At 38.6% G+C, this 26,546-nt stretch overlaps 2 protein-coding genes across 10 annotated transcripts in view; both read right to left on the reverse strand.

Annotated features, from left to right (window-relative positions):
- Window positions 1-204: 204 nt before the first annotated feature.
- On the reverse strand, window positions 205-18,923 carry KIAA0408 (KIAA0408 ortholog). The gene is made up of 6 exons (XM_071549037.1): window positions 16,418-18,923; window positions 12,298-12,494; window positions 9,295-9,636; window positions 8,907-8,986; window positions 6,229-7,603; window positions 205-4,317 (listed from the first exon to the last, which is right to left on the reverse strand). Exons 2-6 carry the CDS (start codon window positions 12,430-12,432, stop codon window positions 4,144-4,146), a joined length of 2,106 nt encoding a protein of 701 aa, XP_071405138.1. The 5' UTR covers window positions 12,433-12,494; window positions 16,418-18,923; the 3' UTR covers window positions 205-4,143.
- MTCL3 (MTCL family member 3) overlaps window positions 16,449-26,546 on the reverse strand; it is a 36,525-nt gene continuing 26,427 nt past the window's right edge. Inside the window, exons 5-10 of one of the 9 annotated variants that reach the window (XM_071549028.1) lie at window positions 25,401-25,472; window positions 23,608-24,783; window positions 21,991-22,320; window positions 21,561-21,684; window positions 20,597-20,836; window positions 16,450-16,524 (exon numbers count right to left, since the gene is read on the reverse strand). In XM_071549028.1, coding sequence (XP_071405129.1) covers window positions 22,210-22,320; window positions 23,608-24,783; window positions 25,401-25,472 — 1,359 coding nt within the window. In that variant the 3' untranslated portion in view covers window positions 16,450-16,524; window positions 20,597-20,836; window positions 21,561-21,684; window positions 21,991-22,209. The other 8 variants (XM_071549029.1, XM_071549030.1, XM_071549035.1 and 5 more) reach the window with 8 other exon arrangements.

Raw genomic sequence — 26,546 nt, forward strand, 5'->3', positions numbered from 1 at the left:
TGAGTTCCCACAGCCACAGAGCAACTGGATCAATTGTACACATCCGAAAGATGTCTCTGCTGATGCAAGTACTTTGCAAACAGAAAAGGTGCAAGAGAGAGGGGTAGAACCAGACCTCAAAAGCAGATTAATTATCATTTCAAAAAAACAGTTTTGTATAATATCTGTCAATGACAGTTGATGAAGAGAGTGCATTTTCAGAGATGCAAAACAACAGATCAGGATCTGATATATTTGTGAACAACAGTAGTAATATCAGAACTTTTCAGAACAGGCTGTCCAAAACTATTTTGGCTGTAGTACAGGCAGAAAGTCCTATGGTATACATACAGACCAATGGCAATAAACCACACAGAAATACACTCACAGGAAATTGAGGAGGGCTGGAAAGGCCAAAGGCAGCAAGGGGCTTTGATCAGTGCATTTAGAGTAAATGCATTCTACCTTCCAGTTTAAAGAGCATGTACACAACAGAAGACACAATTACAGATGAGTCCAATCAAGAATATCAGCAGTATAATGGCTAGAGTTGTATATTACAGATCTCAAAGATGAAGAAATTCATTGTATAGCAGCACTGTGAGAATTGCATAAGTTCTTGCATGCTAGGAAATTTAGGATGGGTCCAAAAATAACAAAACTGTAAGGGAGATGGCCTGCCTTCTGGATTGCTGTAGGTCTTTGATAAAATGCTGTTGAAGCCATTTGAATACAAAATCCCTATTTAGAAAAACAGTTTTTAAAATGGACAACTGGAGAAATAAATTGGTGTTCTGAATGCACTGGAAAGTTATAATACACTGATTGCCAATTCTTTCCTATACATAACAGCCAACTCCTTTACAGTGTGTGTGTAAAAGGGAAAGATAGTTGTGTTGTTGCTGGAGAACAAGCAAAGTTCATCCCTTCAGCAACATTTTAAAGATACATACAGAACACTGTAAACAGAAAACACTTAGTGGAAATGTACTCTGAGTTTGAGGAATGATACCAAGAGATTGTAAAGGAAATTTTTTTTTTGTCTACTCCTTCTGCCTCTAGCAGAGGCTGAGTCAGGCCAGTTTGATAGCCTCCATGTGGCCTGCTCTGTATGTGCACATTTTGTTGTCAGAAATAACACAGGAAAACATGAAAGCCCAGTGGAGCTCTTCCCTCTCTAGCAAATAAGTGAATAAAGCCACTACTATGGTTCAGTAATTACAGTTATGGGAACTAGAAAAATCACCACAGTCCAATGGCTCTGTTATGGGTGCAGTCGAAGAGAATATTTAAACAGTGACAGTGGCAATTTTCTAAAATTAGTATGTCCAACTACCCACCTGCAGACCAAAATCAGCAGTTTTGATACTTTTGGGCATCAGAATCAAGGTCTGTAATTAGGTGAACACAGAAAATCTTGACAAAATGAAGCTGTCTTTGACCTATTAGTTTATTTCAAAAACCTTCTGTTCATTAAACTTACATACATCAGGGAATGTTGTTGATACTTGATCCTTTCTCTGTTATTCAACAATGTGATCTATGTCAAAGGCAGTCAAAGAAACTGAAGGGAACTCAAGAAATACCTTCATTGACTACTCCAGGGAAATGCTTTCGTAGTTAAATACTTTAAAAAAAAGTGCACCACTATTTTTCAGAACAAAATTGCTTAACTTTACCATAAAGGTAATTTTAAAAAGTGTTACTGGAGTCAACACTGACTGAAATAAAGAACCATATTTTTTTACAATTCTCTCATATTACCCTTTCCTCAGACTTAGGTATTTCAAGCTGGTCAGCTACTTAGGCATTTAAAAGGTCAATCTGCAAAGTATTTTGGTTTGCTAATTTCCACAGTTAGCTAGAATATTAGGCCATGCTCCAAATTTACTGTGAATCATCTCTAATTTTTCTAGTTCTAAGGAATTTAATGGAGTGCAATCTCCAAATTAGGACAAACTGGCAAATTTATAGAACTCTGGATTTTTCACTTAAACATACAGATTTTTGTCTCTATCAAAACTTGTATGAATTTTTCTCAAGATTTTTTGTCCTTGTATCTTTTCCAGCAGTAACTTTGCAGTGTCTGAATAAATTTTGATGAACTGTTGATTGGCTTGAACTCTTCATATATTGTGTGATAGATCTAGAAAGGACCAGAAGCCTAGATAGGGCAAATTACTCTGGGCATGTTTTTGCCAAGCAGACAGCCACAATAGCGTGATAAGCTGGGATTTACAGCTCTAATGCCTGCTTGTTCCAATATCGGCAAGCCTAAACAGTTACCAGTACCACCATATAGGCTATATTGCTCAGAACACATGGCCTCCTGTTTTCTCTCTCTTCAAAATCAAAGTTGTGTAGGGGAAAGAAGAATAAGGTCCTAAAAGGAAGGAAAAAGGTGTGAATTCTCAATATGACTGGAGTACGACAACAGATCACTACCAAATTAAGCACAATTAATTTTCCCTATATTGTCACATATACAATTCACTAGGACAAAAGCCTACACTCTCTCTGAAATCCTTTTTACATTCACAGAAGATGCACATATTAATGGAATCTTGGGATGGTTTTTAAAATTCCTTTGAACATACTGTGTGTCTCCAGGAGAAGAAAAGTTGCAAGACAGTATCAGGCTGATGTTGAAGAAGAGCCTCTTTACTCTTTTTAACCTAGACATGCTACTTAAAAGTTAACATTTATCATCATTACTGCACTGTGCATCCAGCAACAGTCTAACAAAGGGTGCAAAAATTCCAGGATGAAGGACATTGTCTTTCTGAAAGTTCAGAGTCTGGGTGTCATCCAAGTTTCTTTCACGCTGCGGAAGGAACAAGCCAGGCTCTGTGCATGTCATTCAGATGGCCCATAACACAAAGACAAGTGATGGCAAAAACATACTTGCAACGCCATGTGTCTAGGAATTTGGGGACCACTGATCACAGCTTGATGCAATATTTCCGTTTTAGATGCAGTTTGTTGTCAGAGTGCAAGTAAACTTCATAACTGACTGCCATGAGTCAGTTGGGGAGCAAGTGGCTCAGGCACTCTAGTCTAGGAGAAGAGTAAAAAAGGAGTGTGGCGGCAGCACTGGGAACAGCGGCGCTTGTTCTCCTGCCTTGAGTGAAAGTAAACAAGTCCATTGTTATCTGATTTTGTCAAACCTCAAAGTATAATGCTAGAAGGAAAAATAAATTTTACAGAATTAAGCATGTACAACCCTCTTCTTCCTTTCATAAATTGTATGTTACAGTAGTTGACATTACCGAAGTGTTTACAGTATGCTAAATATATAATGGCACATTTAAGCTTTTTAAAGGGATTGGAACATTTCAGAAATGTCTCTGGTGCTGAAAAAGGCTGATGTATTACAAATCATATAATATTTTAATTCAGAAAAAATATGTTTGGGTATTTTGACCCAGCATAAGGGTTAGGAAACCAAATGAGGATGCCATGAAGCATGACTGACAAATCAGTCGAGCTTGTCTGCTTCAGATACATATTGTGCAAGGCATTATCGCTGCAATTAGTCACAAAAAATGAATATTTAGGTTTTTTTACATTAAATACTACACCTGCGAAACTATGTAAAAGATATACAAAATATAAATGTCATCAGGACTGTATATTTCAACTTTTTTAAAATAAACACAAAGTATATATATATATATATATATATATATGTAGGCATATAGGTTGTAATTTCAATGTCAATACTAGCACAGTTTGTCTTTTCTAAATACAGGCCTGTATACCTTCTAGTCCAACACATGCACCTACAAATACATGATCATGCACACAGCTTTACGTTCTGCTGTTTGCAGAAGAGTCAGAATATACAGCACTATACATTGTTTCAACTCAAAATTGATCAACAAATTAAGGAAGATGCCCTTCAAAAGAAATTCCTTGTGAACTATTAAAATAAACAAACAAAAAAAAAACAGAGAAAACCAAGGGCATAGTTATTTCATCTCAATAAAAACACTGAAGACCATGATGATGATGACCTAAGATTCAGAATGCTCTGTCCGGCATGTGGTGGGGGTCACTCTTGGACAAAATACAACAGTGAAGAACTGTTTGCTATGACACATACCAAACACAGTTATAATGAGGTGTAGAGCTTTCACACCATCATCCAAACCATGTCTGGGTTCAGACTACTGAGGTCTCTGACCGAAAGGAGACAGAGCAGTTGTACACTGTTCTTCTCACAGCAGGTGGTGCTGATGGGGATCTGGATGCCCATCTGGAAGGTAAGCGTCGATTTGCTGGCCGAGCAGGACGGGAGAAACCCTTCTCACTTGAACATTTAGCTGGCACACATATCTAGAACACAAAGGCAATTCCTTGCTTTAACAAGTTATGGCTTATGTGGAATGCATCAGGAATGCAGGAAGATATTTGCAGTGACCTCAGAACAGGTGGTCAGAAGCTATTAAAAGGAGTGCAGTAATGTACAGAATGCAAAAGAACAGCTTTTTCTATGTATAGGGATTCTAACATCAGTTGTGGTTTCAAATATATGGAGACAAGTGTCAGACACAAGAAAAGGTATAAAATGTTACTGCAAGACAAAACTGACATTTGCCTCATTTCTTTTAATTTTTGGAAGCTTTTTTGTCAATGAACACTGCAAACTAATTTAAGTATGGAACTCAGAATACCATCTTATCTTACTGGATTATGATCTACATATTTTTCAGGTATTTTTGACAGATGCTATTTCAGCAGTCACATACTGTTAAGAACTCTGTTTCCATTAGGGCAGTGTGAAGCTGTTTACACTTGACAACAAATTCAGAATGGTTATGCATTAATACAATGTGTCATGTCTACCTGCAGATCCTTAAGAGACACAGGAAACTCAACAGATACAGAGATGTAAACTGGAAATAATGAAAATAAACCAAATGCCTAATGCCATGTATAGTTCTTTACATCTCTGTGATGTGAATGCTGCTGGACCTAAAATGGTAACTCCTAATCAGGCAGTATTCTACACTTAGTTTGTACAGATAAAATGACGATATCAAGTGTGAACCTATGAAGAAATAAAATCCAATTGACTTAATAAAGTTATTCTGGGCATACATCAATATAAACTCAGTCATTATTTAGTCATTATTTCTTTCCTTCATTGATGAAGATTTATTTTCTTGTCACAAGTTTACTGGATGAAAACGAAATCAGAAGCTTTGTGGGTTTTTCTTTCTGTGCTGTAGTAAATATGCGTCTGCTAAGCAAGACCTTGCTTTCTGCAAGGCTGTCAGAAAGACATGCAGAAGAAAATCTTCATGGTCAGATTCTCAGCTGCTTAAATCCACATAGCTTTACTGAAGTCTGTTAATTTGTGAGAGTTTAAAGCATACCAGCTGACAGTCTGAACCATTTAAGTTTCTCAGCTCAAAACACACCTGCCTTCTCTTTTTTTGGATTCTAAGGGGCATATTGCTTTGGGTTTGTTGGTCAAGAAGCACTTCAAGAAAAAATACCTTTCTTTCTTTGTGGACTTTTAGAGAACCTGCAACGGATAGTGTATTTTCCAAACCATCTGTTTCTTTCTTCATTAAGACAGAATGTTGGCAAAGGAAGTATTTCTAAACTTCTGCAAATATAATTCAGCCAAATATAAATTAATGAGTCATGACTTGCTCTTCTGCTTCTGTGAGCCTATGTTTGAATATATAGGAGAAATTGAAACTGAGACATGAGTAAGAGGAGGTCACTTTATTACTGGAAAATTTATGGAGTTACAATACCACCCCTTGTCATGGGCAGTTCCAAGGAAATCCTAAACCAAGTAGAATCCTGAATGCTGAAGTATGCTATCTAAGACCTTTAGGGTTTTGGACATGGCCAAGTGTGCTTAAGCCCTTTGAGAAGGTTTATGAAATAACACATCAGCTAAAGCAAGGAGAGAGGGAGTTAAAACCTGCTTGCAGTTCTCACTAGTTCAATCCTTGCGTAACTGCACTGCAGTTAAAATCTAGCTTTACAGAACAGCAGCAGGGATCAGAATCTGGCATGCGTCTGCACTCTCATTCTTCCTTACATGATTCTACCCTCCTACAACTCTATAACCTGCAGAGGAAATGCTCCTGATTAATCCAGCTCCTGGCTTAAAATGTCTATTTTTACATAATTATTTTCAATATACTGTTAATCTGCCTCATTTTAGAGTCTGAGGCTGGGCATGAAATTGAATTTTTCTAGTCTTGCCATTCTTATGAACCTTACCTCTGGTAACTTCTGTCTCTCTTTTCCTTGCTTGAGTTGCTGCCCAATATGCTTGGCTGAATTCCTTGGAAATTCTTGCTTTCCTTGCTCAATTTGGAGCATTTCTGAATACTGACTCAGTTTCTCGCAACCTCCATCACTGAATTCAGAATTTGCCTGGGTCCACTTATCTTTGCAGCATTTTGCACTACATGGAGAAGTCACTGTTGATTTTTCATAGGTTTTCAAAAGCTTTTCAACAACACCATAGTTCGACCTTGAGTCAGCTGAACGCGGGCGACCGGATAAATTGCTTGGTCTCCAGTCATGCTCCTGAAGCATGTGCCTGTAACCACTAGTATTTGGAAGTCCATTCATTTGTTTTTGTTGCCCTGCTGTCGTGACAGCTTTGCTAGAGTTGCTAGCTTCTTTCTCCTTGGCTGCAGAAAGTTTGGGATTTGAAACACAAGATGTATTTGCAGTTTCTGCCCTGCGAGTAGCAGAGTCACATAGTGGGCCACAGGGTTTGTGATCTTCTGATGATGTTTGAGGCACCTGGTTTTGTTGCAGAGAATTGTTACATTTATCTGTGTGAAATACAGTCCGATTAAACTCATCAATCTTTGCTGCTAACATTTCATTTCTTCGAGTCTTTCCCAACGCATATCTGGTGTCTTCCAAAAGATCATTGTGCAGGGTAGCAGGGGCATAGAAGTCATTACTGTAAAAAGGGCTGCTGTGAGACTTGGGGTTTTGTTTCTGGCGCATCTTGCTGCTTTGGGCCATATTTCCATCTGAACAACTCTTTTGGGCTGACAGTGGGGAAGATTCACTTTTATTGTCTTTCCCAAGTTTGCCCACATCATACGCCCACGTGTTGTGGCAGAAACTTGTTGGAACATTGCATTCATTTTTGGTTACAGGTATTGCAGCAGTTACCATCACAGGAATGTTCACAGCCTCCCCTTCATTTGCACAGGCTGCTACAGATTCCTTCCTGTTTACAGGTGAAGTATTCCTCAGTTTTCCTCCACTCCAACAGTCCTGAGCCTTGCAATTGCTTTTGATGCCTGAGTCTCTTATTGGGGCTTCAGAAAGCTGTACAACTGCAGAAAGTGAGTTTGTTAGGTGACGAGAAGTGCTCCGTGGAGGAACTGGTGGAGCTTCTTTCTTTTGCCAAGGTCTGAAGTCCATTCCTATATCACCAGTAAGACCACCATAAGACAGGTCCTTCAAAGCCTTGGTGGAGCTCATCAGATTCTTCCTGTTATTATGTTCCTCTGTGTCAAAGGCAACTGAAGCCTGTGATTCATTGCTGGACACATGGTTCATCTCAGGCAGAATAACTGCATTTTGGGTTTCCTCAAATTCCCCCAGGAAAGGAAGTGACTTCTTTCTGGAATTAACAGGAGAGGTGTTTTAGGGATGAGCCATAAGGATCCCTCCAGGGAACATAAGCATGGATTCATTCTCCTCATGAGCAGGTTTTTGAACACTGGCTGCTTAAAAAGATTTGAGAGTAGTTTTGCTGCAGCTGATACACCCAGCATAACTGTAGCATACATGAAGAATTTGAAGAAAGAACAGCAAAAGGAATTTGTATTTTATTCTTCTGCCACTAAAATTCTCCTCCTGAGTATCTTAGATGATTGTTTGTTTTCTTACTTATCCTACAGTAGGATCTCGAGAGTTCTAGCAACTCCAGCAAGTCTACCTGACTATAAACTGACTGAAGAAAGCTTTAGGACACGGTGCATCCCTTGTGTAGGTTTTGTAGCCTTACATATGACAGTAAAAATGTGTCTTTTGAAATCTGTTAAAAAATCACCTTTAGAAACTATGCATCAGCTATGAATCTATTTGCTTTAAAGATACAAAACACTAGCCCAGCTACAATAATAAATTTGTGGCAGACAGCCAACTGATGGCATGGGAGAGTCTAAGTCCCTCTGCTCTTTGGGAGCATCTGAGAAGAGCTTGCCATGATGCATACTTCCATGGGGTCTCAGCATAGCTGAGACACTTTTTTCAATCTCTTTCATGAGCACCCCATCACACCATCTGTCAGTCTTAGCTGAGAATTTTTGCACAGCTCAAGGGGAAGACTGGTGCTTAGCTTACTAAAGAAGATCATGAACACTGAATTTTTAACAGATGATGGAATGTTCATTAGCCATACTGTTCAGGGTCTGACTTGCCATCTTTCTATTAGTACAAATATATGGTAGTTCTTCTTTCTCTTGCCTTCTTTACACTCTTGGATTGTCAGTTCCTGCTATATCTCCCATGCTTACAGCTAGATCTGGGCTTTAAGAAACTTCCCAGCCTGGCAAACACATACAGTGTTGCATGGAACTGCATAGAAATGGAGCCAGGGCAACCAGAAGTATCTATTCACTTTGACAATCCTCTATATAGCTATTACAAACAAGTATAGTTTCATCTCATAGAAGTACTAATTTCAGTCCATAGGTTCTGTAGGAAGACTCCATTTTCCTAGTAAAACATACCCTTGTATCATATTTCAGTACATTTCATTTGAATGTTTTATGCTGAGCACTGAAACACTAGGAGGATAGGAACTGCCCAACTCCTAATGAATCCAACAGCAAACTTGCTTTCAAAGTGAACAACATAAGAAGCACAGTCTCAATATTAATTTTCTTCCTCTAATATAAAAATTCCAAGTATGTTTTTACCTTCTGTGGTTGGACTTTTTTCGAATTTCCTCTTGATAGCTGCATAATTCTTCACTGACTCTGGCAAGTTCTTTAAGAGCCTTTATAAATATAAAAACAATCCTTTAATGTAAGTTTTGTTTAAAATGTTATCTCCAGAATTATTTTGAAACTTGTGGTCACTTGCATTTAAGACTCACAGCAGAGGAAAGTTACAAATAGAGGTAAAGAGCATGCTGTTAACACATTTAAACAGTGAGGAGACACTAATTGATAGCAAACCCAGTAGAAAGTAGAGACAGTGACTTGCTGGAAAGCTTAAATCAGGGAGGCCAGGTTAGCCTGGCAGGCCAAAGTCCTCAGTATTTTCCTCACCCTTGTAACTGAAACATGTTTATATTTTACTTACTACATTGAGATCACCAATATAATTCTTAGTATTTTTCTTGGAAGTTTTGATGCTGAGGCTGTCTTCAGGTTCCTCATGGTTCTCAAAGGCCAGATTGTCCATTAACAGAGTATTGTTTCTGCTCTTGGCTCTGGGATCTTTCCATTCATGTCCTGTTTTACTGAGCAAACTCTCTTTTTCCATTCCGTCATTTGCCATGTTGTCTTGAAAGTTCAGCTCCACTGTGTCATTCTCTTGCAAAGCAGGGGAATACATGGACAGCTGCAGCATCTTGCTCTGAATGGCCTTGTTATCATGAACGTTCATGTTGTTCTCTCTTCTAAGTCTTACCTCCTGATAAAGCTGAAAAAACAATAGAATCTTCTGTTAAATCATGGCTTTCTAATGAGGTTTATGGTAAAATACATATTTATCTCCTGTTTTGAACAATGCTTCTCTCGGAGCACTGATTAGAAAGATCTTATTCATATGTTAATAGAAGAGTGCCGAGTCACCTAGTGTGATAACTCACACACCATTACTGTCACATGATAAGGAAAGGGCTGTTACCTTTCACAAATGCTTAGCCGTGGTTTTAATGTATGGCTTTTTCACCCATAGGTTGGAATTGGAAGAGATCTCAGAAGATCAGTGGCCCTGCCTTGAGATGAAAGCTCTATGGTTGTCTCCTGAGTAATATCAGGGCGCTATGTGGTGGACGCAGCCCTGATCTGATGGATAGGGAATGTGAGGGAAGGAGAGGGTTCTGGCTATGTTACAGCCTATTAAAGTACATTAGATGAATGAGGGGAAGTGAATTCTCATCAAATATGCCATCTGCACTAGAGCAGACTTTCCTGGTTCTCAGACAAGTGGAATTCTTCCCTATGACTGGAGTGATAAATCAGTACTGCAGAATGGTATTATTTGGCAATGTGCTGTCACCCTCTTTTTTAATGCTTTGTGCTGAGATCCAGTGGCTTCAATTATAAATGAAAAGGTGTTAATTCCTGTCACCCAGCACATTCAAACAAGGAACTGTGATAAATTATAAATTAGAAAAAATAGCAACATAATAAAAATCTCTTCTGCTTACAGTATAATTTCCAGTGCCAAGAATCCCATGGCTCTTTGTAAATATTAATTCTTAACTTGCTCTTACAAAGAAAGCACAGTGCAGGCATCTCTGAACAGCCATCTGCCTGCCCTCTCACAGTGCATAAGGCCATCACAACAGCTTTTGGAGGGACAGTGAAAAAGAATAACAACATGAAGAACATATGGCTATTTCATGGCTAGGGCTGTGGATTAGAAGTATTCTCACATTCAGAGACTTAACACTTGACCTCATCCTGGGCTTTCAGATTTCACTTCCAAAGCCCAGCTGCTCATGGAAACTGAGGGCTGAACTTTGCCATTTACAAGAAATGAGAGCTTCACATGAACTCAGCATAGTTTTAAGAAGGAAGGATACCATCCCACAACTATAATATCATCTCCTAAACTACACAAGTTTTCCTGGAGGAATCCAGGAATTAAGTTAGCTTTTGATGGGCTAACTACCAAATAAAAGTAAAAGCTGATAAGGCAGCACAAGTTTTATTGAGGAAATCCTTCTACAGATGATGGCATTTAAAAAGTATCCATCTTCCATTTTCTCCAGCCATGTGGCTTTTGGAGATCTTAAGGGGCAGCTGTGAAACAGTCTAAGAGGAGACCTTAGGTTACCAGTAACCTTGGGGTATCATCTGCAGTTTTATCTAGTCTTAAAGAAGCCAGCAATTTGCTTCTCTTCCCTCAGCCTCATTACATTCTTCATCTTTTTCTGTCTCTGTCATGCTTTCCTAATCCATATGCTAATACAGAACATGATGAAAACAGTCTTTGCTGACATTGCCAGAACTGATAATAGCCAGAATACCTTTTCATTACCATCATTCCAAAACACTTCATATACCTAAGAAAATGAAATTCAACTACATACACAGATCACATTACTAATTCTTGAAGTATTCTCACCCTGGCAGTGAAATTAGGAAATTCCTAATACAAAAGGCAAAATGTGGCAGAGACCATCAAACCAAGGTCTGCAAGAACTAGATATAAGAGAGCTAACGTTATGGAGTTATGTTGCAGGATGGTTTAATGGGCAGTGTATGGCTGCAATTCCCTTGGCTCTGACCATTTTCTTTCTCATACTTTCGTGGGAGCAATCTCTGCCATACATTCCTCTGTTGCTCAGCCACAGGACAGTGTTGCTAGAGAGCAAGCAAAACTACTCCACGTGTATATTAGATGAAAAACGTGGAAAGCTCACTCATGAAAAAAACTTGCCTCTATAGGTTGCCAAGCAGATTCAGTTAATGCATTACAGAGTGCCAGAGGGACAATTTGGGGATGAAAATATAATAAATAATTGCCATAACTATTTCTGGAAGAAGATGCATTGCAAATGGTAGGGAATGAGTGTTTGTTAGTATGTGTAAATACATGTGGCATCAGGACTTTCATGCTATTTGCTGTACCTATTTTGTCTCCTAAAAGCAGGTTCTAGCCAGAATGATTCTGTATCAAGCATCATTTAATATATGTATTCCTTTTAACATTAGCATTTAACCCAGCAGACCTGTGCCATCTAATTTCTTTTTGCCAGACAATTATGATACCTAGATTTTTTTGTTATTAACTATGTATTTTCCTAAACCTAATACTATTCAGTATGTACTTTAAAAAAAAAGTAATATATGGGCAGTGTGGATCATACCCAGTAGAACTGGCAGCAGTATGTACAGCCAACAATCTCACAGCACACAAAGTGACATTTCACTTGCTGCTTTGTATTCATGACTATTAAATGAGTGATTGCAAACACTGCTTAATTACAGACTTTTCATTCTACCATTAGCTGTTAGAAACTTCCAGTGACATATAAGAAATAGGATAAAATTCAGAAAAAATAATAAAAATTGAAGTGACTCCATGTCACTTCACCCCAAGAGAAAATGGTAGTCCTCAATTTTGTACCTCTTCTATTTTCTTCTGCATGACCTTCCATTGACATTCCCATTCTTTCCTTTCATTGTCAAATCTCTCCAGCAATTCCATCTTCTCTTTATTCCAGTTCCTCTCAGTATTCTCCAGTTGTTTATGCAGGTCCATGGTTACAGTCTGTGCAACAGCAAAGAGAGCTCTGCTTCTTTTTTTTCTTCCCTGAATGTTTCCTGCAAGTTTATCAGAATACGTCTTACTTTTGTTTGATTCTAGCTTTCAGGGGACAAAACCAAACAAGTAATTTTCCAAAATTCATAACTAAAATGTCCCTGCAGAAAACATTATCACACGGTTGCTTGATAGTTATGTGGAGTGTGACTGAAATATGGATGAACTAAGTGTTACAGGACATAAACCCAAGGGCAGAGAGGCCCAGTCTGGAAAGGGGAGGTGGGACATGCATTCAGCATCACAGAATTCAGTAACATCTGTCACAATGCAGTCTGTACCATGCCATCTTTGCCATTACTCTTCACTATAAATGTATTTTCAATGAATTTGAGTCTGTATGATACTGAATGGCATTTCAGAATCATGGGATCCTGCAACATCTGTCCTTGATGGCAAAAGCTATTTTTATGTTTGTTCAAAAGACAGCTGCAAATGTAAAGATATCATGTTTGCTCGTGCACTCCTTTCATACACGCATGGCGCATGACAAAGACTGTAACATTCTTTTGGCAGTTGGAGACTGTAAACTTGGTATATGCAGAAAATTCTCATGACTGTATGAATGCCTTGATACACATGAAAGAAAACATGACAAGAAAGCTAACAGGTATGAACAGATACAGTAAAAAGCACCATTCTGCTATATAAAGGACTATCAGTCACTAAAAAGAGTTCAAGTATTTTGGATTTACAAATCTAAATCTCTAAATGTTAGTTTCAGGACCAGCATAGAAAAAACTAGAAAATATTCTCCCTAGCTCTAAAAACTTTTCTCAGAATATTAAACTAATTTGCACTTCAGTTTCTTCTTCCTCTTCAGAAGTCTAGCATCTTTGTGTCTGTGAATGAAAAAATTATTATTTGAACCACTAAATTGGAATATTTTAAGGGAAATATTTTGGGTCTGCTTATCTGGCTTTGGATTAAAGCAGTTACAGATTATTTACGAAAGAAATTCCACTACCATCACCTCATTTACTAAGCCAGCAAGACCAAAATAACACTTATTCATTCAGTTATGATGACTCCGGTGGTATAATGGTAATGGCTGGTATACATACGTTGATACTTGAGTTTGATAATTTTAGTTCTCAAAGCCAGCTGTTGTGTTACTTAGCTGGATGTGGAAACTAGTTCCAGTTACAAAACACCTCTGCATTGCTTTGGTCTCTTGCCAGAAACCAAATGGCCAGGCAAATGAATTATCAGACTTAATGAGTGGTAAGTCCAGTTTATGTCCTTGCAAATTGTTCATTTCCCTGACTGATTGTAAACTCACAGGAACTGCCCATTTCATCACCCACATTTTCTCTGATATAGTGAAAATTTATTTCTAAGCTTCACTCAAAGTTCTTCCCCATCCTGTATGTTACTGGACAAGTGTTGTTGATTCAGCTGTGGCTACCATGTAATCACCACTTACCAGTGTCAGCGCTATTTCAGCTGACTGGGAAGATAATTCCAGACTTGGAGTCAGCTTCTTTCATGAACAAGCAGAAGAGCTCAGACAAAACCCAACAGTTTACTCAGGTCTTTGGTTAATAGCAAGTCCTCCCATATGATCTCTCAAGGCATCATAGGTTCAGTCCTAACTCAGGGCTTGCAAACAGTTTACCCCAAGCATCAGTCTTGGAGCTCTGAAATAGCAATCTGTCCCTCAGCTGTCTACAGATTTCAGCTGTCTTTCCCTCTCCCCTGCCTAAAAGCATACAGGGCAGGTTTATAAAAACATAAAACTCCTTGAAACTAAGACCTACTGAAAGACAGCACAGCATTCTCATCAAAAGGAAGTCAAGCACTGGTTTGATCATGGCCTCATAAGGACTGCAGCCAGGCTATAGAGACTGCACCTCTCCAGGCCAGTGTTTTAGCTTTGTGCCAGACTTCAGTTAAATGTTGATGAAAAATAACTTGCAAAAGAATTCTGCTTCATTTGAGATCTGTTGCAATCTAAACATCTATTGTTAATGAACTTTAAAAACATTTCAATACTTTCTCACTTTGGTAATTCAAAGGTTGCAATTTTCAGTACAGTTATCAGGGTTGGTGTTTTGGGGGTTTTTTGGCAGAGGGAACTACATTTATGTGTTTATAACCTTTCAAGACTTCTCTGAGAAATAAACAAAAGTCGACTCTCTCCTTCACTATAAACCTTATATAAATACACATCAGAAAAAAAAAATTAAAACCCTGTATGTAAATGCTGTAAAGTTATGAACAAGACAGGCAGACATAATCTGTCAGCAACTTGCACAAATGGTGATTTTGCTAGTACACTAATAGTAATAATGACCATACTTTAATCAGCAGCATATTACTACAAAGGTAAATATTATATAGCATATTTTTTACACATATAAGAATAGATATAATATGTACTCCTTTAAAGCATGAATATAGTGTTGAAAAGGGCCCAGGTGTTTTTTTAGTGCTGGAATCTACTATTGTCATGTTTGCATTCATTCTAACCATTTTCAAGTTTTTCATATGGAACTCTGATTATAAAAAGAGATGAGACCATGAGAAGGAAATCAAGCATTAAATGAAAGAGGGTAGGTACAAAAGTTATGGATAGTTACTTGTAGCTTTAAGATCCACTAAAAGCTTGTATTGTTTCTTACACTTCTCCAATTTCCTTTTGACATAAATTCTCAGAAGTACTCATGTTTATCAATGTCAGCAGTTGAATGACTATAGTTCTGCTGCCATTGTATAGTTGGTCAGTTCCTCAGAGAGTTTTAACTTCTATTTCTGCATCTTTTTTGACCTGGTGTTTGGTTTTGTTTGTTTAGGGGGTGGGGGTGTTGCTTGTTTTTTTCCCTACCAGCAATAAAATCCAATGTACAGTCCTTGTAGTATTCCCTCTGATAGTGCACTGAGATGTCCCCATAGATATTTCATGTGGCTTAAACAACCCAAACAGGCATGTAAAATGCCACATTGTAATTTGTTCTGAGGATCAGAACAGTATCTGTGCTCTTGCAATATTGGCAATTCTTGCATGTCCTAGACAAGGTCAAAAGCTCATTACAGCAATCAAATTCAAGCAAATAATCAATTTTGCCTATATCAGCTGCATTTTCCCTTAACTTTTGCTTTTGCTCTCCCTCCTCTCAAGGAAAAAATGTTTCAAGCAAATATTTCATACTTATTCCCTTTCTATCCACATATTAACAGTGCAAAGTTGTTTGCAAACAACCTCTATCAACTTCTGAAAATAGTCTGCTTGACATCAGCCAAGATGTTTTCAACATTAGACTGGCTGTGCACAACCACTCAGATAGACAAATCTTCCCTTGTTCTTACTGAAAAAAATGCAAATAAATTATATTTCCAACAAAGTGCTGTATTTTGGATGACTAAGAAAATTATAAACATATGTATTTGTTCAAATATAATTGTGTGCCATGTGTCATGACACTGTACGCTTTATGCATTAAAAGAAAGTACAGTTGAGTGAGAGACTGAGAGAAAGCAAAGAGAAAGTGGGAGATATGAGAGACAGAAATAGTGAAATGAAAAAGAAAACAGGGAGGGGAAAAAAGCAAGAAAGATAAAAGGAAGTAAGAGAAAGGAAGAAAGTAAAAAAGAAAGGAAGAAAGGAAAGGGGGAAAGGAAGAAGAAAGGAAGAAAAGGAAAAAAGAAAAGGAAGAAAAGAAAGAAAAGAAAGAAAGAAATGAAAGTGCTCACAATGCTACCTGTCATCTCTGTTCTGTTAATATATCTCTGTCTGCACTGAAGAAACTTACTGAACTAATGTAATGAAGAGTCTTAAGAATAAAGAGCACATATAACATACACTGCATTACATATAAATAGCATTAGAAATATGTTTAAATAACTGTTTGCCACATCAGTAATATGCTTTCTTTTTAATCTTAAGTGTTCAACCCCACTGACTTAAAATAAACCTCAACCATACCTCTCACGGAATAAGAAATCCTTTAGAAGTTTCTCAGTCCATTTCTAAGCAGCAGTGAAAGCAATGAAACACATAGGTAGCAGGGATCCAGTTCTGTGAATCTTGATCTTTAAAAGAAACAAGAAAGCTAAGCAATACACAGCTTTTCAACTGGGGCAGCATTTGCAACTCTCTTTGAATAACGCCTCAACTTTTGCACACTGAAAAACAGTTCCGTTCAGCATCATCCCTGCAGCTGGCTTCCATGTGACGTCAGTGCATGGAGGATGGTTTTAAAGCCACCTCTTCCAACCCCCGGCTCTGTAACTTTATATCTCCTCATATTTTGTGTAAACAACTCCAAGTCCAGGACATTTTTAGGTTTTATAGTGCAGTCTAGTCTTTAAAGCTTGTCAAAGGAGATAGTGTTAATATTAAAGCTATGACAATAGGCAATTTTAGGTTTCTTTTATTGTTGCCTATGCTGTAAAGGAAGATTTATGGCTGTTTTCCAGACCCAGTTTTCAAGATTATACTTTTTAGTATGATTATTTTGAGCTTTGCAACTTGATCCTTATAAACTGCTTTTTAAAGGAAGTTTTGTTTAAAGCAGTGGTTTTGTTGGTTAACAGATATTTTAGAGAGCTAAAAGCAAACCACTCCTCCCCAAAGTCTTTTTCTGTGTTCTAAATATGCTGTTACTTATGAAGTACAGAATTATTGGGCACTGTGTAATCCTACTGTCTTGCATTCTGGGAATTACAATTCTTTATATACTCAAATATTCCTGATACTTTATATGATTTCTGGATCAGATCCTCCAGTCTGCTAAGACACTTGATGTCTCAGCAAAGCAAAGCACTTGAAATTGGATGGAGAATCTCCCTTTCCCAGGGAAACTCATCTCTGACATAAGTCTGGTAAGGAAGGTCCAAAAACACCTTGGCCTGGATATAAATCACTGGGAGTGTCCATTACAAGTGTTGGTATGGGTGAGGGAAGAGAGCGTATGTGACAAAAACGATTCAGCAATTCAAAGTGCAGGGGAGACCCTGAAGCCAGCACAGTGAAATTTAGCTGCTGCCCCTGCTGAACGGCAGGCATGAGGAGCGCAGAGTGCTCCTTGTGTGTCTGCTTGCAACTCTCCTCTTGCATTGTGTGTTAAATTGTTTTCATTTGGCAACTGAGAGAGACCCCTGGTAGGAAGTTTCGCACACATACCACTGCCCTGCTAGGTACTTGGTGCTTGGAAGTGTTGTGAACAGTGACTGAGACACAGTCAGTAAATTCACATTTCAGGAAACATTTTTCCCCACATGTACCTAGAGAAGGGCCCCAAAAACTTGACTGAGGCAGCATAAAACTGGATAAATCCTGCTATCAGACTGGTGTCTTCCAATGCACTAAGCAGAACTGACATATATTTTTGTGGGCAGAGCAGCTGATGATAAGAGGATCAATGAGACAAAGGGCATGACATGAGGATTCACACATCCTTTGCTTAGTCAGCACTCTCAGAACAGAAAGTTTTTATCTGTGATAAAATCCATGCACAGTATATTTTAGCTCTGGGTGCATTTTATAGTAAATACCAAATCAGGTTTCAGGGAAAACACATTTTTTCTCCTTATATGGTCTAGCTGAAAGTCTCAGTGAATACATTACTAGGGTGCTTATTCTGCTCCCATGTAAAATAAATAATGGGACTTGGACTATTTGTGAAAATTTTAAAGATGATCTAAAAATTGAACAAAGATGCCCAAGTACACAACTGAATGTTCCTGAAGAAAATCCCTGACTCTAAACTCAGGATTTAAAAATAAAGCAACTTGTGACTTTCTTTTGTGAGGTTAGGACCCAAACACCAGCTGACATGGCTGGGGCTGAAGCCAGAGTGCCTGGGAGCAGAACTGAGCCCACAGCTGGAGGCCAGGTGCCACAGTGCAGCCTCCTCCCTGAAGGCAGCACAGCTGCACCACTGCACATGAAGACAGACTCCTAAGACAGACTTCTTTACTCTTATCCATGAGCAGAGGCTACTATTCTTTTATCTTTAATACTGCTAATTCAATGCCTCTTGTCTTGCTATGTGAACTCTTTCAAGTAATAAGAGCAAAATTAAAGAAAACAATGGACTAAATACCAGGCTTGAGTTTTCACTCAGGCAAAGGCCTATATTTTTGTCAGTGTGAGGAACTACAAATGTGTGAGATGGAGAGGCTCATAAGGAGACAAGCACGGGACCCATCTCATAGGTCAAATGGCCACGTTAAACTCATCCTAATATGGGAAAGCCAGAGAAAAGTTGAGACGAAGAAAACATGAGAACAGTGAGTTCTGAAAACCTGGGATGATTATGCTATATACCCCGAAGTGTAGCAGTAGTGACTTCTGCTTTTGAGGAAAAGAAGTTATTTAACAGAAACTGTCCCTACAGCCCCTCCTCCAGCAGCAGCAGACAAAGCAACAAATGTGGCTTTCTGGCCTCTGGGCACAGGTAAAATAAGCAGAAAAGTTTATTACATCCAACACGTTGCTTCCACAGGAAAGCGTATTTTGTCTATATCAGCTCTACTTGTGTCAAAAGTCAGCACCTCAACAAACAAAAGATGCAAGGGTATTTTAAACAAACCTGCCGCTATATTTCTCTTCATCATGCAGCACTGGAGACAAAACAGCATGAGTTTCACCATGGACTATAATCTGATCATATGTCCAGGGTAGTGTGTATTCTGGTTACTAGTCTGTGTTCAAGACCATTTCAGAGCATCTTTGATTCTGCTGCACTAGTTTGGTTATGGCACACCCATTGTGCTGTGGCCACATAAACTAGTGACAAGAAGGAAGAAGAGTACAGCTGTCACTGCAATCAACCCAGCCACAGGATTATATTCCTGAATAGTGTACACCTTGCTAACCCTAGTATCTAAACTTCAGGAGTGGATATATACCATGGGAAATGGGCAAAAGGGAATAAAAATTCTGTCTCCTGTTACTGTTGTGCACTTCTGCAATAGTAAATAACTCAGTGGAGAAACAGAGCCAACAAAGTGTTATGTCATGTCACTTCTCCAAGGTTACATTGGAAATCGGTGGCAGATACTTTAGATGTTTACTTTAAATAGAGCCACTGTAATTTTCCCCATAGGCAACTGCATGTGTAATGGCAAAAGTTGGGTTTGAATATCACTTCCCCTGGCATTAAATCAGAGACAGAAATGTAAGCCAATGGGAACTATGTCCCTGATACTGTTGCCTTTAGAAGTCTCCTACTCACCTATCAGATTCTGGGATGATTAAGGGAAAGGGCATGTAATACCCTGAAGCTCTGCTTGTTTTCATAAACAGCTCCTAAAGTTCATGTGCAGTTCATCTCTTTTTATAACACATATCTAGACAGCCATGTTTTTGGCAATTTTCTATTTTCCGACTGCCAGGCATTTTTCTGCACTATAGCACCTGCTCTCTTCTAGTTTTGATTCTGAAGCACTGGTGACATGTGTCAGCAGACACTTATTCCATCTATAAACTGGAGCTTCAGGCATGGATAATTTTGGTTGAAAGAAGTATCTCTGATTCTGGAGAAGACAATCATTCTAGCATCATGAGATTCTTCAGTAGCAGTAAAGAAAATATTTGTAGAGGGATTTTGTTGGGGCATTCAGAGCTGGCTCTAAATAGGAAACAAATAAAATTGAATTTATATGGATGCATTAAAAGAAGAAAATGCATCTATTTCCTAAAGTTACATAAAAAATCATTGGAATTACTGCCAATTTACATAGATGTAAAAATGTCAGAATTAGATCTGATTAAAAACTTTTTCTTTTTGAAAGAACATGGAATGAATTCCTTGGGAACACAGGAAGCAGTAATTTAGTATTTCAGAGAAATGTTGAATTAAGGCAATCTCATGGTTCAAGTTCAATGACTTTTTTTCCCCCAGAATATTAATATTTCACCAGAATATTACAAAATGGGAACACAGAATCTGCTAAGTGAGACTTGAACTGATAGATAATCTAGCATATCCAGGTTTTTGCTTCATACAATTGAAATCTATATTCTTATTATTGCTCTTCAGAATTACAAGTTATGCAGCAGGCAGAATCAGTGAATCAGCACTGCCTCTGCCCAGCCTGACTCCCAGGCACTCCTGCTAGAGGATGCTGATGTATTCAGATGCATTTACTCACTCACCTGTGAAGTGGTCTTTGCCCACCAGGCCAGTAACTGAGTGGGGAGAATCTGCTTTCCTTCTTGGCAAGTATAATTATTGCATTTTGTAATACTAAGTTATTTCAGTTTAGAAAGACAGAACATTTATTTCTTTGGCTAGATGTTGTCTTCATACAGATTTTATTAGCTTTCTCAGCAACTTTTAATATTGTGCAATGTCTGGTATGAAACAGATAAGTGGCTCCAATCCTTGCCTTCAAGCTGAATGAAAAAGGACAGGAAAAAAACATTTCATCTCACTGAGATTTCTCTGTTTATGGGGCTCCTCACCGTTCTCCTTGCTTGTCACAGATTTAAGGACTGTGGGGAGCTTTTAAAATAATTTTGTATGCTTCGGTATATGCTTTTATTTCAGATTGTAGCCTATGCAATAGCTCCTTCAATGTCCAAAAAGGTCTCAGTTTTGATTTGCTTTGTTGCTGCCCAGTGAAATTAGGCTGAGGGAAGCTCCAGCTATATGCAAGAAAAAAACAGTGAGGAAGCAATGGGGTTGCAATTGCCAGTGCTCATGGAGAGGTTATCTCCACCTCCTGTCTAAAGACATATGCTTGCCATATCTTGCCTAATAGTTTATCTTATTTCAGCCTCTGACAGGCAAGACGGAAATATCCAGTGACTATTGATGCACACCTATGACACAAGTTTCCCTCACCTATGGTTGTCTGCTACCAATGGCATGGTTAGACGGGGGTCACTAAGCAAGCCAAGAGTTACCATGTTCATTTAAAACACTCTGAAACCTGGAGAATGTAGAGCTGTGGTGGCTACTGGCTGGGAAATGTTATTTGATAAACTTGACATGAGACAAGATGACTTACATCACTCTCATCAGTTCAAGTTAGACTGTAGTGTGACCATTCTTCTAGAGCACAGGAGAATGCAGCCAACCTGTATCTCTCAGAAGATTCCTCAACTACTCTGATACCTTTTCCTCATGCATCTCAGTCTCAGGGGCTCCAGCTCTCAGATACAGTTCCAGATATCGTGTTTTATATACGAACCATTCTGATTTTGTCCCCTCCATGGTGTCTAATCAACATAATACAGGGCTGGAAAACAACATCATCACAATCATGCAAAATATATATACAAGCTGTGACATTCAACTGCAGAATACACATGGAATGTGATTTTACTATTCATACAATATGAATATGTGGCTACAATACCAATTCCATTTCTGGAATGGGAAGAGGAAAGTAAAAGAGTCCTCACATCCACTCTGCAGATTTCTGTTTTGCTTCTAATTTGGTGGAAATTAATGAATTTTAAATTGGTTCCAGTCACTCAGGAAATTTTTATTCAAAAATGATAAAACCAGAGAAAATGAGAAATACTCTTTTCTGTTTGCTTACCTGGAACACCGTGGTGAGCAGGTTTCCTATTCAACTGGGTTACTTTTTGGTATGTTTTTCGCAATATTTTTGGTTTTGTTTTGGTAAACAAGTAGTCTTCAGTGTTTTTACAGCAGTGGCTATTACAGAAACTATGTCTCTTGCACTTCTTATCTTGGAGGGTGGACAAAATAAACAAACTGAAAATAACACTACAATGAACAGTAAATGATGAATGGCTTACAGTACAAAAAACAGTGTAAAAAGAAAGACAAGTTTAAATATTGTTGTGTATGAAAGGGATGAAAATAATACAAGGATGAGAATAAGTAAAATGATAGGCTGGAACATCTGGGAAAGTAAATACAAAGACAAAGAGAACAGTCAATTAATGGAATAGCAAGTCCAAAGTTTCAACAAAATAAATAGTGAATCAGGCTATGCTTGTGGAGGGACTAAGTGCCCATCTCCCATTTGCTTCAGTAGGAGTTCTGCATGGTCAAGCCCTGAAATATCCAATTGTTAAATGTTCAATTGTTGTTATTTGTTTAGAAAAAATGCTAATTAGTTTGCTTTAAATTTGTATAAGTCCATGCAGTGCTCTGCCTTTAAGCTAATGGGAGCTCTACAAGCTCAGAGCTATTGCTATATCAGAAAGTGAGCATGCTAAATGCCGTCTCTGTTTGATTTCATGCAATACATGTATAGTAATTGATTAGCTTTAAACTCACTGCGTCTGTGACTTTCTGATACAAGGAAACAAAAGACTAATTAGTCAGCATAGGAATAAGAATAGCTTTCAGCTTCACCTGGCAACTACTTCGACTGTAAACTAGCAAGACAGCACAAAGTAAATTAACACAGCAAGAGACTTACAAAACATTGGGTAATTCCATGAGCAATAACAAGATATGCCAACTATAGGATTGCATGATAAGATAAGAGTAGGTAATTTACATTTTTCATGGCAAAAGATCTTGAGTCAGCAAGGTATTTGCTCCCCAAAACCTCTCTGAAACAGCTCTGCACAAAAGTGAATCACAAAAAAAGATGCCTGTCACTGCTGCATGGAAGCAGTGACCCATAGACCTTCAACAACATGCAATCAGTTACAGCAATTCCAATATTCACACTACTGTGTGGCTCTGTGACCCCATAAAGTAGATTTACATGGTTTCTTTTAATCTATGGTTTGCCATATTCTCTATAATTTTTGAAATTTAATGTTTCTTCCTATTTAAAATTAATAAATTTTTCCTTTTGTTCATTTAAGAGGAACCCAACTACTAAGAAAACAATCACGTTCATTTATGTGCCAAAATATTGTCTGTACTGCCTTCAGTGGCAATGAAGGCACAACTATGTGAAATGCAGTTGCAAAGACAGAGAGAAGTAAAATCTACCTCCTAGCACATAATTTTGATTTTCAGAAGACCAGACTTATTCACTGTTCACAAACAACTCTGTTGGTAGAACATGTTTTTATATGGCCAAATGAAGATTTTAAGTAATTTGAGAAATAATGATTGTTGTCCATTGCCTAGAGTAAAGAATTTTCATATGCCATAAATTGAATTTGAGGCTTAATTTGCATGGCAGAGCCTTTTTACCTGTAGGCCGTAATAAGTAAAAGTCTACCTGACTCACTGACAAAGGTTCATCTGCACTTCGATCGTCCGAAGACTTTGGAACTTCAAGTCTGTCGATGAAAGCCTGGAGCTCTTTCCTGAAGGCCTTCATCTGTGCATTGATCCGGTAAAGAAGCTCATGCTCACGTATTCTGCTGCCATCGTCTTCCTCATCCATCAGTCCAAAGAGGTCCCCATTAGCTACATAAATTCTTGCCTCTGTTATGATGGTGCTTGTGTCAGAAATTAAGCGATCTATTGTCTTGCCCAGCCGCTCAGCTTCAGAGCGAATGTCCTTCATCTGCTGCCTGTCAGTGAAGCTTTTCTGCCACCCAGATGGCGTTGGATAAAAAGACCTCGTGGGTGTCAGGCACCGAATATTGCGCACCTCTTCTGAGTCACTTTCCCCCCCTATGGGGCCTTCCCTTTTGCGGTGAGGAGGGCGGGAATCATCATCACTCTCTTTTTTTCCTGCATCACTTTCCGCATCACTGTCTCTAGGACTGCCACGGATCCCAAGATGAGAGGCCAAGTCATAGCGCTGCATATTGGACATTAAGACTCTGTTCTCATACTGGAGTTGCATGACTTTGCCACTCAGCTCATTGATCTGCATTCGTGCAGCTTTTAGCTCCTCCTGTAATGCTTCTGTCTTGGCATTATCATGGTGCCTAGAGCTCTCATGGGCCCCAGACTTGTACTTGTATTTGTTCAGCTCAGCTGTTATGCGCTTGTTTTGTTCTTCCAAATCAGCTACATTTCTCCTCAGCAATTCTGTTTCATCTTCTACAAGCTGCAAATGCTGTCGTAATTCTGACAGGGATTCACTCTGCTCTCCCAGGAGTGGGTTAGTGGTCCCTGAGAAATCATCTCCTCTTAAATCATCAAGCTCTGCTTTCAGTCCTCTATTTTCTACTTCTAGTTCCACTATTTTCCTCCCAAGAATGTTAGCTTCCTCCTCCACAAGTCTCAATCGAAGCTTGAGTTCAGCTTCTCTTGTGGTAGGTGGCCCACCTGCTTCACCTTTTGGCAAGGGACTGTCCAAATCCCCATAAAATGATCTGTATTTTTGCAGCTCATGTTCAAATCTGTCTTTCTCTTTATCAATTTTAGCCATTTTCTTCCTCATCAATGCTGCTTCTTCTTTGACAAACTGTAGCTGGCATTTCAGATCTTCATTATCCTCCTTAGGAAAAAAAAACAGTATTTGAAGAAACTTGACATCGAGACCTCCAGTGAATAGTCTTAACTTACAAGATTAACAATCACAGGTACATGGCTTTAGATACTAAGAAATCTTCCTGCAATATTTTTTTCATTGATCAATAAAATAAAAAGAGGGGAGAAAGTACTTATACCTAAAAGAGAGGAAAAGACTATTTCACTTGTGACTAAAGTTTGCACAGTCCCCAGAAAATACATTGCAGGAGGGACCTTGTAAAAAGTCCATATATTTTCTAGGCTTGCAACACTATCATAGACTTTATAGTGTTCAAAAATACCAAAGTCAGCACACAAAGAGCTATAATCTTGTCTAACTGGTGCTACCATTTACTTTGCCTAAAATATTGTGTAGATGAAAGCTGGTAGGTTCTGTTGCAGCACGAACAGTGTGTTTAGGTGATCCTTGAGATTAGTGGTGTCTGCAGATCTGGGGTAAGAACTCTCCATTTCACAGCATATACGAAAAAAAAGGGCAAAGTAAGAAGCAAGCCAAGTGCAAATCTGTAAATCATGTACCCCATTTTCACAGTGTCCCTGAAGCCTCCACATAAGAATCCAGGCTGAGTTATTGCAACATACCTCTGTTGGTGTCTGTTGTGACTTTTTTTCTGATTTTGGTAGGTCTTTGCTCCCTCTCCTTTTCAGTGATTGCTGCAATTACAACAAAAGGGGATGTAATGAATATTTCACTAAAGAAGTGTATAATCCATAAATGGTTCATTTTAAAATACAGCAAGTCAAATGCAACTATAAAGAAATTAATTTCTTGTGACTTTTGATATACCAAATACAGAAGAGAGACACAGTTGCCCAAAAGTGACACAGCAATGGCATACAAGTAAAGCTTTGGTTTAATCAGTCTGGTAACCGTTTTTTTCCAACACATTTTAAGACTAATCTGTTATGAATGCTTAACACATGATAAGAGTGGTAAGAAAGCAGGTATCCCAAGTAGTAATTTACAGATGGGAAAGCTGAGACAAGCAGTGAAACCCAGCTTGCCCATTTGATATTAAGCTTAGTAGGGCCAAGACACTTAAAAATGCTTTAGCCTTAGACTTTGTGGTAGGTAAGCCTGGCAGCTGACTTCAGATTACACCTACAGGCACACCTTTCTCTGTGTCCTACTGCAGTCACACTTCTGTAAGTGTACACTGCAAACTCACACACAGATCTGATCGCTAAGTTTGTTCCATTTTCAGAACATACTCAAGGAGATACAATTTAAAACTACCTGGACTACAAAGTCCTAGTGAGAAACTAAGCATGTTACCTCAAGAACAGCACCACACAAACACACGTATGCACCACCATAGGAACGAGAATCTTTGGTGTCCTCTCATCCGTTATGTAGCTAAAGTTAGTAGAAAAGAAACTTCTGCTTTCAGAGCAGGATGCACTGGAATCGAAGCCTCCTAGCGTATTCAGCAAAAATCTTGTAATTTCTAACAGTGGAAAGTTTGTTAGTGGGAAAGCAGCAGCAGTGGAAAACAACTGCCATCATCCCACTGGCAACACTCAATACAGATGGTCAAGAAAACAGCAGGACAGAGGAAGGCAAATGAGAGAATATGTTAATACATAATGCCCCACTTGCAGTTGTTTCCAGTTTTATGTTCCCCTGGTAAACTGTAGGCCCTGTGGCAGAACAGTGATAAAACCAACACCATCTCCCTCTGCGATTATTCTCTGATAAAAGGACCGGACCCTTCATGCCCTTGAGAA

This window comes from Pithys albifrons, chromosome 2, assembly GCF_047495875.1.
Source record: "Pithys albifrons albifrons isolate INPA30051 chromosome 2, PitAlb_v1, whole genome shotgun sequence".
NCBI lineage: Eukaryota > Metazoa > Chordata > Aves > Passeriformes > Thamnophilidae > Pithys > Pithys albifrons.

Coding starts and splice junctions, on each gene's coding strand:
- KIAA0408 (XM_071549037.1), bottom strand. CDS start 12,432: ATGGACCTGCATAAACAACTGGAGAATACTGAGAGGAACTGGAATAAA. Junction 7,604..8,906: donor AAAAAGTCCAACCACAGAAG/GTAAAAACATAC, acceptor TGTTAATTCCAG/AAAGAAGTCACTTCCTTTCC. Junction 4,318..6,228: donor AGAGACAGAAGTTACCAGAG/GTAAGGTTCATA, acceptor TTTGTGTTCTAG/ATATGTGTGCCAGCTAAATG.